The sequence below is a fragment of the Neurospora crassa genome, linkage group VII (genome assembly GCF_000182925.2).
Source record: "Neurospora crassa OR74A linkage group VII, whole genome shotgun sequence".
Classification (NCBI taxonomy): domain Eukaryota; kingdom Fungi; phylum Ascomycota; class Sordariomycetes; order Sordariales; family Sordariaceae; genus Neurospora; species Neurospora crassa.
This window is the reverse complement of record NC_026507.1, coordinates 1,486,608-1,502,943: the sequence shown is the minus strand read 5'-3', so window position 1 is coordinate 1,502,943 and position 16,336 is coordinate 1,486,608. Positions and strand designations below refer to the sequence as shown.

Genomic DNA, 16,336 nt, shown 5'->3' with positions numbered 1-16,336 from the left:
CAACACAACCTACCCGCGATACGAAACCTGTTCTCGCTGTGATTTCCCGCTAAAACGAAAGCAAAGCAGGGAGACGGGTGGGAACCTGACAACTGGAGACGAATGACAGGACGGGAAAGTCTCCCTGCTGCCTGGAATGAGAATCAGGTAGCATCGATGTCGAGGGAAGAGGAAACTAACAACAACGAGCGTGCCCCTGTGGCGCGCCAAGTTGATTGCCCTGAGAGGCCCGGGCCAGTTAAAACCAGCCGGCTGACGGTTGGGATTCCCCATTGAGTTAACCTTGCTTGGTTTCGGGGCTTGTACATCAGGCTAAGACCCCCAAAAGGTGACACCGCAATCTCGGGCGAGGACGACAAGCATGAGAATGTGGTTGACCACACCAATTACTAGTAAGTACCCCTAGGTACCAACTTATCCCAAGCAGACTGGACCCAATGGTGGACGGAAATGACATGACGGACCCCAAGGGAGAAGAATAAAAAGACACCTGGTTGATGAACCCCGTCGTTTCGTTTTCCCTCGCTGTCAACAGTTTCTTTCCACAACACACACCATCATCACCACCCCTTAACCCGAAAAGACTGCACCAACACCAAAAATGCATCTTCGAACCTTCACCACCCTCGCGGCGGTAACCACCACCGTATCCGCGCTTGCTGCTCCTGCTCCCCTCGTTCACCACGCCATCGCAGCGGTCGGACCTGAAGTCACCCAGCCCCCTTCTATTCAGTCTACCCAGAATCACGGTGCCTTCCGCGCGGAACCGCGCCCCAAATATGTCGACGCAAAAAAGCTCAAGAAGCGTGACGACGACCAGGTTCCCTCGGTCGACGACTTCGACGTCGAATCCGACCATGAAGACGACGACTTCCCCACCGAACTCTCTCCCACCCTCAAGCCTCTCTACACCTCCTGCGCCTTAGCCTTCAACTCCCTCATGACCTCCGCCCCCGAGCCGTCTGGCAAGCTCGAAGACTGGTTGGAGACCGCCATCGTCGGGGACGAAGACAGCTGGACGGCCTCCTCCGCTAATCAAGGCTACGCGGCCGTCTGCGGAACATACACCAGCCCCTTAACCCCGCCGGCGAGCTTGGCGTCGACCTACTCGGCCTACAGTTCCGCGAGCGCCAGTTATCTGTCAGCCCATCAGTCCGAAGTTACGAGCCTGGCAAACGCGTGCAAGCCGGTTTACGAGGATGTATTGTTCAGTCTTATGATGCCGCATAAGGACTATGAGGAGTGCACGAGTGTCTATGATAATTATATGAGCGTCTATGTGAGCTTGGCGTGCGCGGCGAATACTCAGGATTGTTCCTTGACGAGCGCGTACCCGCCAAAGACGACCGGCACGGGGGCGGCGGCGGCGACGACCACAACGACTGCTGCGGGGGCGGGAGTGACTGGTGCCAGTGGGAGTGGCAGCGCTGGTGCCTCGTCGACTACAGTTTCGGGGAACGTGGGCGCTCCCAAGCAAACCTTTGCCGCGGCTGCGGCGTTGGCTGGGCTTGTCGCTGCTGTTGCGGCGCTTTAGGTCTAGGGAGGAGGGAGGGTCTTTGATGGTCAGTTAGGAAGAGGGAGGACATAGTTGACAAGCTGCGCGCACCTATTTGAGAAGATCTTCCACGTCCTCTCATATTAGCGACGGCTAAGGAAAAAAAAAAAGAGTTGGAAAAAAGTATAGGTGCCTTATTCTGTAATGTCTCAATGATAGCTATACTACATGATGTTTCACGCCTCACATATTGCCCCCTGCCTCTCTGCTTACACCTAGGTACCGACTCTCAGTTTTTTCATGGCACCCCTTCTCACTATCCACGGCAACACTGCTTCGCTCAGCTTCTGCTTCACCCGAAGGCACCTTCTCGTTGCCATCCCGCTGTTGTTCCTGCTGGGAGTCCTCCCAAAGCGAAAGCGCCCCCTCCCTCGCCAGAATCTTCGTCCTACCCTTCGCCCTCTCGCTCAACGCCGCTCTCGCCCTAACGCCTCTCTTCCTCGCCACCGCCGTGCTCGCCTCCAGTCCCAACGGATCCTCCACAAACTCCACCGCCAACAAGACCGCCGAAACAGCCAAAAACCCCATAACGACAAAAACACCACTCACCTCCAACGCAATAAACACGGTACTCCTATACCTGATCACCGCCGCCACCCCTCCCACAATGGTACCAAGCACAATCAACATGCCCGGCTGTCCCCCGACCGCCAGCACTACCGCACTCAGCACAATCGGCCACAGCGCATTCATCGTGTACCAATACACCTGCGACACATGCAGCGGCATGCGCGTCCAGTTCTTGATGGCTATCGAGACCATGGCCAGGTGCTCGGCGTCGCCACCCCGAAAGGCAAGTTTGTACCAGGCAATGAGAAAGGTGACGGTGTTGAGGGAGCGAGCGAACATGTGTTCGAGGGTGGCGAGGGCCCAGACGAAATAGCCGACTTTGACTGCCTCGAGTTTTCTTGTCCTCCACTTTCTTTGCTCCTCGTTTCTTCTTTTCATCTTTTTGTTGTTGTTGTTGTTGTTGTTGTTCTCTTCCGAGTCATCGTCATCGTCATCGACATCGTCAGATAACAAATGGAGCGTCGACATCATCCCCCCGTTTCCGATGGCTTGGGAAGTGTCAGAAGGATCGGGAACTCCATCAACAGTCAGCGCGGCAATCGCCATCCCCCCGCCCACATCCCACACCAGCTTCTGCACAAACGAAAAGGCGTACCACCACCAACTGAATCCTAGCGCGTACTCGAGAAAGAAGGCCGGATTATTCCCTCCCAAAGCCAGGCGGAGGTCCTCCATGGGTGTGTACCACATCCAGTTACCTAGCCAGGGGCAGAGAATGGTGCGAATGTGGTTCACCAAGATGGCAATGAAGAGGTATACAAAGGCCGAGACGTAGCCGGAGGAGAGCAGAGCGGCTTTGAGAAGTGGCCAGCGGTCGTAGGCGCCGCCCGTGAAGGCGCCGGCAGCAAAGTTGTCGAGGAACGTGGGGAGGCCGCTGTTGTTGTTGTTGTCGGTGGGTGTGGTGGTGGTGTCCGGATTGGTGCCGGTGTTGGCGTTGGTAGAAGAGGGTTGAGACTGGGAGGAGGTGGTAGTGGCAGGTCCGCCGCGGAGGAGGCGAGAGAGGCGGGAGGGTATGAAGCGTGTGAGCATAGATCCCGCTCCTCCTCCTCTTCCTTGGAGCTGGGGGAAAGTGGCAAAGGAGGAGGAGGAGGTACGTTGGGAGAGGAAGCGTATATCGTTGATGGTGTACGTTGTTGCTGGAGCATTTGAGTGTTGACATAGACTTTTGGCCTTCTCCACGAAGGCAGCAGCACGTAGCCGATAAGGGGCGATGTTGAGAGTATGTGATTGGGCTGCATTTGTTGCCAATTGATAGTCCACCGATGAGTTCTGGGCCTTGAGCTTGGTGGCGCGGGACCCCTCCTTTGTCAGTCGACTAAGAACCAACAAGGCCGTGTCATAGTCGGGGTCGCTCGGTTCCTTGATGATTAAGGGGTTATGGGTGTTGCCGTTGGGTAACTCTGACATGAAGGGGTAGCTGGCTATGCCTTCCATGAAGTTGGCAACATTCAAGAGAATGTCGAGCGGGAGCCAACTGTCATACTCCTTCAGGAGCTCCTCGTAGATGGGCTTCTGAGCGATAATTACTGCAAGCGAGCGCAGGTCGCGAGCTAGGTCGGCGAAGATGTAGATGAGTGTCGCTGTCAAACCATTGGCATCGTCGTAGAACTGACGCAGTTTCTTAGGGACATGGTCGATCCATACTGTTTGGACCTTGGTGAGTGTACTCGGGGGAGTTCTCAACTTCATCGGCACGTATTCGTTGGGGCGCCGTTCAAATCCCTGCCGGGCTTGATGCAAGCGGATACACCAAGTGGAAGAGCTTCCTGTTGCCAAGACGGATAGCAGATAAATGGGCCTCTCCAACGCGTCCTGAGCCTGTTTGACAAGTCCCGTACACCGGACCCGGTCCTCTTCAGTTGCGGGTATGGAAATTGGGCCTGTCAAGAAGTCGTTGAGCACCAGTAGGAAGACCAAGGTATCGGTCATGACACCAATCATCATCATCTCAGCCACGGCACCTTCGTCAGGATCAGACAGGTTCCACCTGGCCACACTCCAGTGTCGGTTCCAGTGTGTCCAAGCGTAGAGCACCAGCGAGGATGTGGGGGCATTTTGGTCGTACACATGGCCCAACCGGAGAACGGTCCTGCTGATGATGACGGCGCATTGCCCAGTAACAATCATGTTTGCCTGCTGGACATTGAAGCCCAGTCGCTGCACCGGTGCAGGTAGGTCTGAACTTCTTAGCTCAAACATGACCGTAGCCAGTTCGGGGTCGCTCAGGGTGACATTGTTGCGGCCCGGGTTGCGAGTGTCCGGGTGAAAGGATACCAAGCCTCTGAGCAGGCCAGTGAGGGAAGCAGTGGCGGTCTCCTCGTCGAAAGACACGCCCTTGTTGATGAATACATCAAGCTGATCGCTGCCTCTGGTTGAGTGTGTTTGCTGTATCAGGAGGGCAAGCCAGAGTTCTTGGGACTGGATGGGGCGTGCGGAGACGCAGAGCCAGCAGAGAGCTATGCGGGCGAGGATGAATAGGTCTTCGTCTCGGATGGATTCGACAACCCGACATATCTCCTGGTGAAGTCGATCACGCTTCTCGCTGTCCATGATAGATGTACTTGGGAGAGGGAAACACGAAGATGATTACCAGTATGGCCAAACAGGTGGGATCTGTTCTGGCCTTGCCATTTCAAGGGTTGTTGCGAAGTAATGAACAGCAGGATGCTCATCTTTATAGACCCAACCCGAGCAGCAAGATGGCCATCTCTTCGGCTCTCGGCTGCAGCGAAATGGGGCTTGGACACCCATTGAAGTGCTGGGTAAGGCATATTGAAACACAATCGGAGCTCAGCCGCTTACCCGGAGCCAATGGTTCTTGTTGATGGTCGTTGCACTGCTTGCGCCACAAAATCAAGAGTGCGGGGAGTGGAACGGGCGATGTCTTCAGTGACAAAAGCCATGGAAAGCTGGCGACACGAGAGTCGCAATGGCGTGTCATACGCAGCTTGGCGGTACGTGCCAAATGCGGTAAGAGTTCCGAGACCTTCAACGTCCGTCACGATCATTGATTGATCAACGCTTTTTCTTTCGCTGAAAGGGCAAGTTGGGGAAGAAATACAGTTAAGACAGAAGAACAACACAAGATAATGTCGTCAGCTTGTATGCTAAATTACCGCCTCTCTCTCGTGCCTTGGTATCTGTCTCTGAAATGCGGTTGATCCAGCAACCAGATGGCATTATCGAAGTCGAGCCGGCGTCTTCCCCGAGCTCAAGGTCCTATCAATCTTTTTTCTCGTGTCCAAATATGCAGCCAGATAGTAGTGAAAAGTTTTAGGTCATAAGTCATACCGTCGTTCAATCATCATCCTGGGAAAAGTGCCTCCCTTTTCGTCATGTCTCGAATGTTCGATCCGTATGTCCCCGTTCACCCCGTCAACCCCTAAGCAATAACACCCATCTCCATGGTTTCCCCCGAACTCCCTCTCTTCTGACCGTCCACACTCTCCTTGCCTTTGTCAAGGGGCTGTACTTTCCGAGGGTCCTCCCTTACAAACGCACCGACATTTCCTCCATTGCCGTCACCCAGTCCAACCATTTCAGCCCCTTCCTTTCCGACTACCCCAAACTTGACAGTAACCGCACCCAAGTCACTGGGCAGGTATGTCTTTGCTGCATCCGCTCCGGCCTGCTCACGCAGCCAGGGTGTTTGAGAACTCTTGAGCAGCTCGCAGGGCCCGGCAAGACGAAGGACGGGGATGGACTCGCGTGAGTGGGCGTGGCTCAGATAGAACGAGAGACACACAATAAGAGTAACCAAAAGGAGAGGCAGGAGAAGTAAGAGGAGGGAGCGCGATCGGGACAGGAACTGGAGGGGATAAGTGGAGATAAGAAGTGTGGTGTTCTCGGTGGACTGGTTTTCAGACGCAGTGGTGGACTGTAAAAGAGCGCCGATGGAAAGGTGGATGAATGACTCGATACCGTCGATAGTCCAGTTATTACGCTGGGGAGTTTGGCCGGTGTAGGCTACGGCGCGATTGGTGGAGGTGGAGTTGAAGAACATTGGCTGGGAGCCTGATACGCTAGGAGAGGAGAGGATGGGGGCAACAGCAAACCAGAGGAGAAGTTCGTTGAGAGCGGTTGAGGGGCGGGAGGTGTTGGTTTGAAGGGTATCGAGGGACGAGAGGGTCGGGAGAGCGGTGTTATTCGAGTGTATCGATGGGTTGCCAACGGTGATGATGTCGTCGATAGCCGAGACAGTGACATCGCAACCTATTGCCGAAACGTTGTGCATGGTACCAAGCGCAATGGAGGACTGCTTGCCGCCTTCGATGGTTCCGTTGAGCGCGGCAAAGACAAGGGTCGCTTTGGTTCGGTGGGACGTCTCAAAGGTATAATTGTCGGCCCAAAGAGTCAACTGAGGTTGCGGGCGCACGTAGACCTCTGCTGGGGTACGTTTCTCGCCTCTTAGTGAGCTGGTGCTCGCGCGAGTCCAGTTGGTAAGGAAGGCGTTCGACGGTTGCCAGTATTGGACAAGCTGCTCAACAGTGCGTGGGCTACACAACACAGTTGTTTGCAGCTTGACGGCCCGAGCAGAAAAGTGTCCCTTGGTGCTGAGTACCTCCCGATCAACATACCAATCCCGGTATTCTGGCAGAGGTTCCGAGGCTGGGTCCAAGGCCCACGCGTTGTACGTGGTCAGGACACCCATGTGGGCAAAAGTCGGTGCTTCGGTTTGCATGAATGATTCTGCGAGCCCACCGCCAGGCGTGTAGTTGCTCTTGAGTTCCACCTCCTTTGAAATCAATGTATACGCCTGGCCAACCAACGGTATTCCAGCGAGCGGTGTTAAAATGGATACTACCGCGCAAACGAGCATGACTCCCATGGCAACCGTCTTGACTTGCATCAAGGCTCTCGGAGCAGCCAAGATAGACCCCCGCGTGGCCGCCAAGTATGCTTCCAGACCCCTCATTGTCATGGTCTGCTTGACCAACAGCGGCCATACCGCGGCCTCGCATAGCGTGAGGGCCACATAGGCAAGTGCTCCCAATCCGATAATGTACACGAGAGTGACGATGCCCTGAACAGTTGGCAGGTGTTCGGCTGTCCATGGGTCGATTGTGCGACAATCTTCTGCCCAGTCTGGGCACTCAAGCGGTCGTTTGCTTGTGAGAGTAGCAAAGACAATGGCGGCAACGACAAAGACGACACCTGCAAGGAATACTGCTGGAAGAGAGAGGTGTCTTCCTACAAAGGCCCACCACCCAAGTCGCCGTGGTTTGGAGCTCGTGTCAAAAATGAAATTGTGATGTGAGGCAAGGCGATGAACCTCTCTGGGGGTCGGGGTAGCCATGGTCTCCTGCTCCGGATCTCCAGGCCGTTCTCGTTCTCGGTCGTAATACAGGGTGCTACCGCCAGTATCCGTGGACGGGCGGTAGGGGTTGGGGGCCGCGACTGGTTTGTAGCTGCTGTGATTGCTATCGTTGTGATGGTGGTAAGGAACCTGGCGATGATGGCTGTGGTGATGTGGGAGTGGTAGCGAGAGGTCCGAGTTGAACTCCTCCTTGAAGATAGACTGATGTGAGCGGTTGGAGCGCTGTGTGCGAGTGCGGAAGAGCGAGCCAGGACGCGAAGGCTCAGCCGCTGAGCCTGAAGATTCCAGTCCAAACATGGAGGCGTGTGGGTGTTTTTATGTTGCTTCAGAGAGCATTGGGTAGTCGCCTTGCCTTGGTGGTGTGTCTGGGTGAAGACAGAAGACTGGAACGGATGGGGCTCGCAAGGGGTAGTCGTCTCAAGTTACACCGTCCAGGCGCTTTTGACCTTTGTCCTCGTCAGTCAAGCACAGAGGAGCCGAGAGAGAGAAAAAGAGGAAGATGACAACGAGGGGTCATAGACACACGCGAGCAGGAAATCCCAGACAGACTCAACCAGCCGTTGTCCATAGAACCGACTCCGTTGAAGCCCACAAGTAAAACGTCCAGACCCTGCAGACATGCACAAGGATGGGGGCAGATAACTTGTTGGGCCTATGCAACCGCTCCATCGCTGCGATACGTGGCGGGTGGCTGTACCAATCGACAGGGGATTCGAAGTCTTTCTTGGCCAGTCATTTGAGGCAGAGAGTTGTCAACCGGGACAAGTCCATGTCGAATCAGTCGAATCAGCTCATCTTGATGGATCCTCGGCCGCTCCTATCGCAGCCGTGATATTTTTGTATCTCGAAGGCTTTCAAAAAAAGCTGAAACAACAGAACTGCAGCCAAGAGCTTGTTGATAGACTCCACAGGAGAGAATCGTCCGGTGTTCTCGCGATGTTTCGTTGTGGACAAGAATGACGCGAATATTTTCTAGGGGAAAGACAAAGGAAGTTCAGTTGACGTTGAAAGTGGACCGTGTGGTGTATGCGGGGGCCGCTGTCGCCAGCTCGACGGACACTAAATTGCCCTTTGTATGTTTGGGGAAGGGTCTTTTATTGTAGCACGATTCACCACAGCAACCCAGCGCGCATACACAGACTCCACACTGTGTATTTATTTCAACGAACCTTGCGTGGTGGGACATCTCTCTTTCCAGCCCTCTTCTGCCTCTTCCTCCTCCTCAACCATCACTCCACTTTCACTCGCTCTCAACCTTCCATCTTTTCACACTGCAACTCCAAGTCCAAACCACTTTCGCTTTCTGAACTTGACAAGGTCAACCCATATACAGAAGTCCACGCAATCTACGGTTTGGTCACCCAGCTCTCCTTCATCTTCTCAGCAACTTCATCCAAGTTTGGGTGTTCACGCGCCCCTCTTCAATTTATTCACATCACCGTATAACAATTACACCAAGTACCACGAGGCAAGGCGACATAAAGTCTCTCGCTTGACGACTCCACTTTCTTCACCTCATCATCATCCACAGCTGCAGGAAAGGCAAGACAAGACAACGCGCCATAGCCATGTCGACCCCGCAAGCTGCTGGGGAGCCAATGGATGCGTTGGTGCAGAGCATCGCGAACCTTGTCAACACCACGGACGCACTGGCAGAGATTATCTCTCGCGTTACCGTTAACGTCTCGGAAACTTCTCAAGCTGATGAAGCTTTCACCGTCGCCTTGGTCTATCTTGAAAATGTCAGAGGGCAGTTCCTCAACCTCGTCGCAAGCGCACAAGAGGCTGCCAGCTTGAATCAAGCGACCAAGCTGCAGATTCAACAGGCGACCAACCAGTTGGAGCAGTCGCAGAAGAAATCCAAGGACCAGCTAGAGCTGGCCTCACAGGAAATTGCGGAGCACATCAAGAAGCAGTTGATGCTAACCTCAAAAGAAATGGCGGAACACTCAAAGAAGATGGCAGAAAATGCCAACAAGGCCATCATGAATTCCATGGCTGATCAGATCTACAACCTGGAGTACACTGTCAACGGGTTGGATCAATGCAATGAGGACGCGCTCACCCAGTCAAAGGAAGTGAAAGAGACTTTGGACCAGTTAAGGGAGGCCTTGGGTCAGTCAAAGGAGGTGACGGTACTGACAATGGAGGAACTCAAGCTTGCCGCAGAAGACATGAAGCGTGAGCGACTGCTGTTCAAGGACCAGCATGACCGTCTCGAGCAGAAGATCAAGGAGATGCATCAATTCCTGGAGGGCAAAGACGCCGAGAGCAAGGGCCTCAAGGCGCTTTACACCAAGCTGAGCTCACACGCAATTCGCAGTGTCCAAAACGCCACCAACTTCCGCGACGCGCAATACAAGTTCCTCGTTGACGGGTTCGCTAGATTCGAGCAGAAGATCGCCTTCATCACTCACCATATCAGCAGCAACAGCGCGAGTCCTGGCAAAGTCGCAAATGCAGTCACCACTAACGATGTATCCAAGATTGACAAGACCAGCAAGAGCCCCAAGAGCAACATGATGGAGTATAAGATCACCGAGCTGCAAAAGACTATTAGAGACCTCGAGTACGAGCGCGACATCCTCGCCGGCTCCAAGAAGCTTCTCGAGCTTCGCCTCGCCAAGTTTGAAAAGGAAGCCCTCGCCCCCTCCCCGACCGCACCCGTGCAACCCGTTGTCCCGGATACTCCCTGCCCGACCCTCAAATCCATCAAATCCAAGCGCAGCCTCACCGAGGCTGGCGAACTTCTGGCCCAGCTGACCCTCTCGAGTCCAGAGACCACCACCACCACCGCCGCCGTCGCCAGCGCCCGCCCCTCCGTCGAGAGCCTCATCCAGCCCGACCTATGGGAACGCCTCATTTCTCCTGCTCTTCTCTCCGACGAGATCAAGCGTCGCCTGCGCTTGATCAAGCCGCAAGTCACCGGCGGTCTGCGTCTCGAGACGCTCTTCCTCCGCGTGGTCACCATCGCCGTCCACGATCAGGCGTGGGAGAACTTTGGCTCCTTTTTGAAGGAGGGCACCATTTCGCAGTGGTACTGCATTGACAGCTTGGTGAAGAATGGTTGGCGCGGCTCGGTAATTTTGGTGGACCACAAATGCGATGGCCGCAAGGGGGAGGAGGGGAAGGGTGGCGAGTGCCTGAGGGTTATGCGCACCCAGTTGGATTACGGAAAGGTTATTTTTAGGCAAAGGAACTTTTAAGGAGGTATGATGTCTGGGAAGAGCCTTTCCGGCCAGCTGAGGAGGCGGTGCCCTGGTGGTGGGGTGGTTCAGGGTGGGATGGGATGGGTAGGGTGGAGGGTCGGTCTATCTTCGTGGTTCGAGAAGATGCCATGGCGGGATCGATCTCGAATTCTGTGTTCCATGGATATAGTATTGTAATAGGTTTCTTAGGGGTGCTTGGCTGCGAACGAGGCCTTTGAAGATGACTGTCTAGTAATGATTAATTGACGTTCCATACTACCATAAAGTCTTCAATGCCTTATAATGCGGTGATTATGTATTTTACTTAGTAGTAAACGCGTGGCCAGATCTTGCACATGCCTGAACATATCCTTTCCGTACGTTGAAGGTTTGTAACAAGGCATCCTCGTGCAATCTAATGACCTTTTGGATGCTAACAATGAGCTACCCCTGTTCTTTTCAGAGCTCTAAAGGCACTCAACCAGCATCCGGGCATGAGGGTACGGGTGCGTTTCCAACACATTATGTGACATGTGGGGGACTTGATGCTCCAAAGCGACTAAGATGAAACAAATTTAGTAAGTCTATATTAGGAGGGTGGGATGGTTAAAGGTTGAGTGTCAACAGATAGAGAATCCTCACAAGGAAGTGATGTGGAAAGTAAAAGGTAAAAAAAAAAAAAAAAAAAAAAAAAAAAAAAAAAAAATAAAAAGATACATTAATCTCTAGTCCCTTCCTAAGAGGATAAAGGGTATAAACAACAGTTGATCGATATGAAGGCGGCTGTCTCCCATGTAACACAGTCCCGTGCTGCCTCTGTGCCACTCCAATTCCACCCCGCGAGATCCCTCCCTTCAGCATCAGCACCTCTCGACCCTAACACGTACTCTTGTAATAGCGTGCGTCCTTGCGCATAACAGTCTACTCTGCAAAAAATGATTACATTAATGTACAAGTACTCAATATGATGTTCTTGTTACTCTCCCGACACGCTCTCAACGGCGTCTGACCTGACTCGCAGCTCGCTCTCTTCGCAAAGTGGAGAGCTCCTGTCGAACTTTCTCTTGATGTGCCTTCTCGTAAGCACGTTGCTGAGGGGCCGTCCCGAATGGGTAGTAACCCCGACCATCAACATGGACTCCGGCCTGCGCAAAAGCTTTGCGAAACGGGACAAGTTGAGAGATCCAAACCGAATTAAAGACTGTTAGGTTCCTCGGTATGTTCTCGGGAGGACCGTGGTTCTGTACAGTACCCATTATTACGGACGACCAAGCTTGGTCCAGTTTTTCCAAGAAAGCCACAGGATCTGATGGCAATGTTGGGTCTCGGAAGAGTCGGGGCCGATGTTGACGTTTCCACGGCTGATGTTGAGTGTAGATCCCCTTGGCTGTGCCTTTGGTCAGCGGCATGGTCTCAGCCAACACATCCAGCTTATTTAAACTAGCTGCTAATGAGAGGATCGAAATTGAGGTTCGGATTACGGGTAAGTTGGCCCGGCGCGTTACTAAGGTGTCAAATAAATCGTTCCTAGGGATACGAGGGAGTTTCGTGCAACAGTCGAGCCCGTGCTGTTGGGTGTTGCATAAGGGACAGCCGTCGATGTCGCCCTGCCGAGACGGCGGTCCGAGGCAGTCAGCCAACTCATGATGGCGGCTTTCGCAGAGTCTATTGCCGCAGACTCTTGCGGAAAACCTAGGATGTCCTCTAGAGGCTTGTGAGGAGCTTTGTGGTCTATGTGACTCGTTTCCTGTCTGTGCGGTTATACTTTGGGCTTGCGAGTGTTGTTCAACTTGGGAATGTTGATGAACCTCATGGCGACCAAGCATGCCCATGCTGGTTAGCGTTCTCTGAGGAAATCCTGTTTGCGGCCTCTTGGGCGGTGGGGCTAGGGCCATGGTGTCGGCTTCGTCGAGACTCCGCTTGTTTATACCACGGCTTGGTTCAGCTGTTGAAGCTGAGTGAGCCTGCGATCCACCACTTTCGGGATTTGTTCGCTCTCTCTCTTCTCTGGCCCGCTCCCTGTCCTCTCTGAGGAGTTCATCAAAGTCGGCAACGGTCACACGCCTATAGTGAGGCATGCTGTCGTTCGTGACTATGCTGGCGACGGGTTTGGGGGGGGCCTTTTGTGGCTTCTGGTGAGGCATGCTATCGTTCGTGACTATGCTGGCGACGGGTTTGGGGAGGGCCTCTTGTGGCTTCTGGTGAGGCATGCTACTAGTCGTGATGGTGCTGGCGACGGGTCTGGGGATAGCTTCTTGTGCTCGTCGATGACGATAAAAATCATCATACTCTTGTGAGAAAGGCGCAACATAATCCAACGGTTTGGTGTACCAAAACTGGGGGCCGTAATCACCGCAGCCAACGTAAAGGAAATATCCTGCGAATGTGCCTTGATTAGAGAGAATAAACCAACTTAAGAGGCGGGAGAATCAGATATCCCAAGCAGCGTTGATTGTAGGGCATCGCATAAAGGTAGAGGTAGCTTTTGAACCGGGTCGGGGGTTGCGACAAACGTACCTCTCATCCAGAGACTAAAGTCAAGCGCGTAGCGGTGTGTCGCTGTAGACACACGGCTAAATCCGAGATTATAGAATCTCATCATGGTGTCCTTGAGTCCTTCCACGTAGCATTCGTGAATCTTGTCTGCTGCAGTGGCCTGCGCGGCGGTTACGCTTGCGCCATCGGAGGGTTGAAGAGGGTCTGGAAGGCTCACGCTGAAGTGAATATCTGCAATCCGGCAGGCCACAAACCAGTGCCGATGGCGCTCATCATTGTACATCTCTGATGATAATACGCTGGTGTACGTCGGTGGGACTGATGCATGGCCCTCCAAGGGGTCGCTCGTCGCCACCAACTCCCTCATCATCTGGTTCATGATGGGATGGTTGAGCGCGGCAACCGGCGCAGCGAAAGAGGATGCGCTCATCCTCACTTGAGTGGCTCTGTCAAGTTACGGCCAGCTCGATAGTAGTGAGGATGGGCCTGGCAGGTGAGTGTTGCAAAAGAGGAGAATAGATAGGAAGGTGGGGGGAAGAGGGTGAGATTTGGGCAGAGCAGAGGATTGGTACGAGGAAGGAAGATGAGAACGTTTTTAACTTTGCAGTGGTACCCCGCGTACGTGTCAAACTCGAACTTTGTGCGTTGCCGAACTTCGGAGGGTGGGGAACTGGAGTGGATGGTTTGAATCTCGCCCCAGGTGGATGGTATGAGTGCCGGCTTCAGCTCCAGGCTCCTGCTATGGGCAACCAGTTTCGATAATGGGTAGCCAAGTCCAGTAGCTTCCCGGTACTTAAGATCTGTGGTTGGAATGTACAATCACCAAACCACCGTGGGGGAGTCTGGCTCAGTCGGTAGATGGGGCGCCACTTCTTTCTGGCTGACCACTTCCCTAGTAGAACCGGTCCGTTCGAACCCGCTCGGCAGCGTGTTTAAACAACTTTTTTGTCACCTTTTTATTGACCACCTGATCACCGACTAGCTCCAGGAGTCCTTTCCTTTTGCGCACAGAGTAGATAGCTAACTAAGTAAGCTACCTTATTGATAAAAAGAAGGCGCTCAAATCCGGCGCTGCAAATGCAAGGAGGGAGCTGAAGGATACACCAGTGGACGACACGTGAAAACTCAACCATGAGAAAGCCACGGTGAGTTACCCATTCCGTCATGTTTTCTTGCGTCAATCTTCGCCCTTCGTCGATGCGCGTACATGTCAAACTCGAATTTTGTGTATTGCCTTCCGAGGGTGGAGAACCGGAGTGAATGATTCGGGTTTCGTCACATGTGAATGGTATGGTCTGGCTCTTGCTTCTGGCTCTTGCCGTGGGCAAACAGTGTCTGTATGGGTAGGCAAGACCAAGTCTCATAGCGAGGTACCCAGTACTTAAGGTCTGTGTTTGGAAGGTACAGTCATCAGACCACCGTGGGGAAGACAGCGTAGTCGTCAGAGGTGAAGCGCGCCACTTCTGCTCGTAACTGCCCTCTTCCTTAGAAGAAGCGGTTCGTTCGAACCGGCCTTCGGGCATGCTTTGAACAACTTTTTGTACTTTTTGACCTCTCATTCCTTTTTACTACTCCCAGTAACACCAAACCACCACTCATCAATTATTTATTATTTACTCGACTCCTTGATCCTGGTTGTGATGATTGCATTTCTAGCCTCCTGTTCGTCAGTAGTGTGACGGCTTGGTTCTCTGTCACAACTACCTATATAAGACCACTTGAGCGACCGAATTGCCAGCTTTGGTTACTTGTATCCTTTTGCGAGGAACACGGACCTTTGGGGAAGTGGCTCAATGTCGTGCCGTGACAAGTAGCTGCAGCAAGAGATATCTGTCGAGAAAGGAAATGGGAACTTGACAACTGCCGTTGAGTAATGCGTGCCCGACAAGTCGAAGCCGCTCTCATCAGCTCTGTAAGTTAGATATGCTGCATCAAAGGCCGCACTACTGGGGAAGGGTAAGAATGGGAGAATATCGCAGGTAAAGCATGAAGATGCGCAATCAGGTCAACTTGCTCAAAAAGGAAGAGCGGAAAGAGAAAGTAAACAAACAAATCTACAGGTAAACAAAAGAGTAACAAAAGGTAAAGTATACCAGTATCTAAGGACATACTAAGGGGTTTGCGCAGAACTATCTTCGAGTGTCTTCAACATTGTAGATGTGCGTAGGAAAAAAAGTGGGTGCACCTGCCCCTACTCCCTAGAGGTAGTCGGCCTTTTGATTTTCTGAGATAGGTAGACCTTCTCAACTATTCATAAGTACTTCTACTGATCTGAACTCTACATTTTCCTCCGACAACGTGCCGAACTCGAACTTTGTACATTGCCATCGGAGGGTGGAGAACCGGAGTGAAGGTCGGGTTCAAATCTCGTTCCAAGTGAATGATACGGATCGGCTCCACGGTCCTGCCGTCTCTGGAGGCTAAGGAATTCTGATAGCGACCCGGTACTTAGAATGTATCTTCAGCAGCCATAATCACCAAGGGTGGCTGGCGCAGTTAGTACTGGGTGGGTGTCTCATCTCTACAACTGTGGTCATTGTCCGCCACTTTCGTGGAAGTGGTTCGTTCGATCCTGCCCGGGCGGTTTCGAAAACTTTTTTTGCACTTTTTACACCACTTTTTACACTCATCCATTTCATCATTACAGGTAATCTATTGCCTTCGTCCATTCATTAATGATAATGTGCCCTGTCAAAGGGCGTGTTGCTGGAGCAGAATAAGAGGAGATCGGAGGTAAAAGAGGAAGAAGGTGCATAATTTCCGCCCCTTTCAAGGGTCTTTCCCATGCCAGAACTTGGATAGATTAAAAACATACCAACAATTCCAGAACTTCCACTTCGTTTTATACACACGCCCAGCATTCCGTCACCAGCTGAGCTCTTCACAGTTGCAAAGAAAGGCAGGGCGCTATGCCTGTAACAACCATTCAAGAAAGCACTAGCAGGTTTACATGCTTAAAAGGAAAGGGAAGAAAGAAAAACCAAACAAGAAAAATTTACCGACGACGCAACAATAATCGAAAGGTGAAGTAGAACAACTTCTAAGGATATGCTGAAGGGTTGCGCGAAATGATCATCGAGTGTCTTGAACATTGTAGGGCGCCACTACACCTACCTAAACTTCCTGACTCTTCGGGAAAAAGAGACATTTTAGATAGTTCAAAGTTGACTAATACACTTCAACTGATCAAAACACTAAAGTTCCTTCTTG

General features: G+C 52.7%; 5 protein-coding genes across 5 annotated transcripts; 2 read left to right on the top strand and 3 right to left on the bottom strand.

The window, feature by feature from the left end:
- Positions 1 to 141: 141 nt before the first annotated feature.
- NCU04543 (hypothetical protein) lies at positions 142 to 1,741 on the top strand. The gene has a single exon (XM_950890.3). The coding sequence runs from the start codon at positions 602 to 604 to the stop codon at positions 1,532 to 1,534; it is 933 nt and encodes a 310-aa protein (XP_955983.1). The 5' UTR covers positions 142 to 601; the 3' UTR covers positions 1,535 to 1,741.
- Positions 1,673 to 4,768, bottom strand: NCU04544 (hypothetical protein). The gene has a single exon (XM_950891.3). The coding sequence runs from the start codon at positions 4,673 to 4,675 to the stop codon at positions 1,739 to 1,741; it is 2,937 nt and encodes a 978-aa protein (XP_955984.1). The 5' UTR covers positions 4,676 to 4,768; the 3' UTR covers positions 1,673 to 1,738.
- Positions 4,769 to 5,275: 507 nt separating this feature from the next.
- On the bottom strand, positions 5,276 to 8,065 carry NCU04545 (hypothetical protein). The gene is made up of 2 exons (XM_950892.3): positions 7,968 to 8,065; positions 5,276 to 7,880 (listed from the first exon to the last, which is right to left on the bottom strand). Exon 2 carries the CDS (start codon positions 7,737 to 7,739, stop codon positions 5,508 to 5,510), a length of 2,232 nt encoding a protein of 743 aa, XP_955985.1. The 5' UTR covers positions 7,740 to 7,880; positions 7,968 to 8,065; the 3' UTR covers positions 5,276 to 5,507.
- An 844-nt stretch (positions 8,066 to 8,909) lies between these two features.
- On the top strand, positions 8,910 to 10,648 carry NCU04546 (hypothetical protein; the record flags this gene model as incomplete). The annotated part of the gene is made up of 1 exon (XM_950893.2): positions 8,910 to 10,648. Exon 1 carries the CDS (start codon positions 9,011 to 9,013, stop codon positions 10,646 to 10,648), a length of 1,638 nt encoding a protein of 545 aa, XP_955986.1. The 5' UTR covers positions 8,910 to 9,010.
- A 977-nt stretch (positions 10,649 to 11,625) lies between these two features.
- On the bottom strand, positions 11,626 to 13,505 carry NCU04547 (hypothetical protein; the record flags this gene model as incomplete). Its single annotated transcript, XM_950894.1, has 2 exons — positions 11,626 to 13,019; positions 13,148 to 13,505. 2 exons carry the CDS (start codon positions 13,503 to 13,505, stop codon positions 11,626 to 11,628), a joined length of 1,752 nt encoding a protein of 583 aa, XP_955987.1.
- Positions 13,506 to 16,336: the final 2,831 nt, after the last annotated feature.

Coding starts and splice junctions, on each gene's coding strand:
- NCU04543 (XM_950890.3), top strand. CDS start 602: ATGCATCTTCGAACCTTCACCACCCTCGCGGCGGTAACCACCACCGTA.
- NCU04544 (XM_950891.3), bottom strand. CDS start 4,675: ATGGACAGCGAGAAGCGTGATCGACTTCACCAGGAGATATGTCGGGTT.
- NCU04545 (XM_950892.3), bottom strand. CDS start 7,739: ATGTTTGGACTGGAATCTTCAGGCTCAGCGGCTGAGCCTTCGCGTCCT.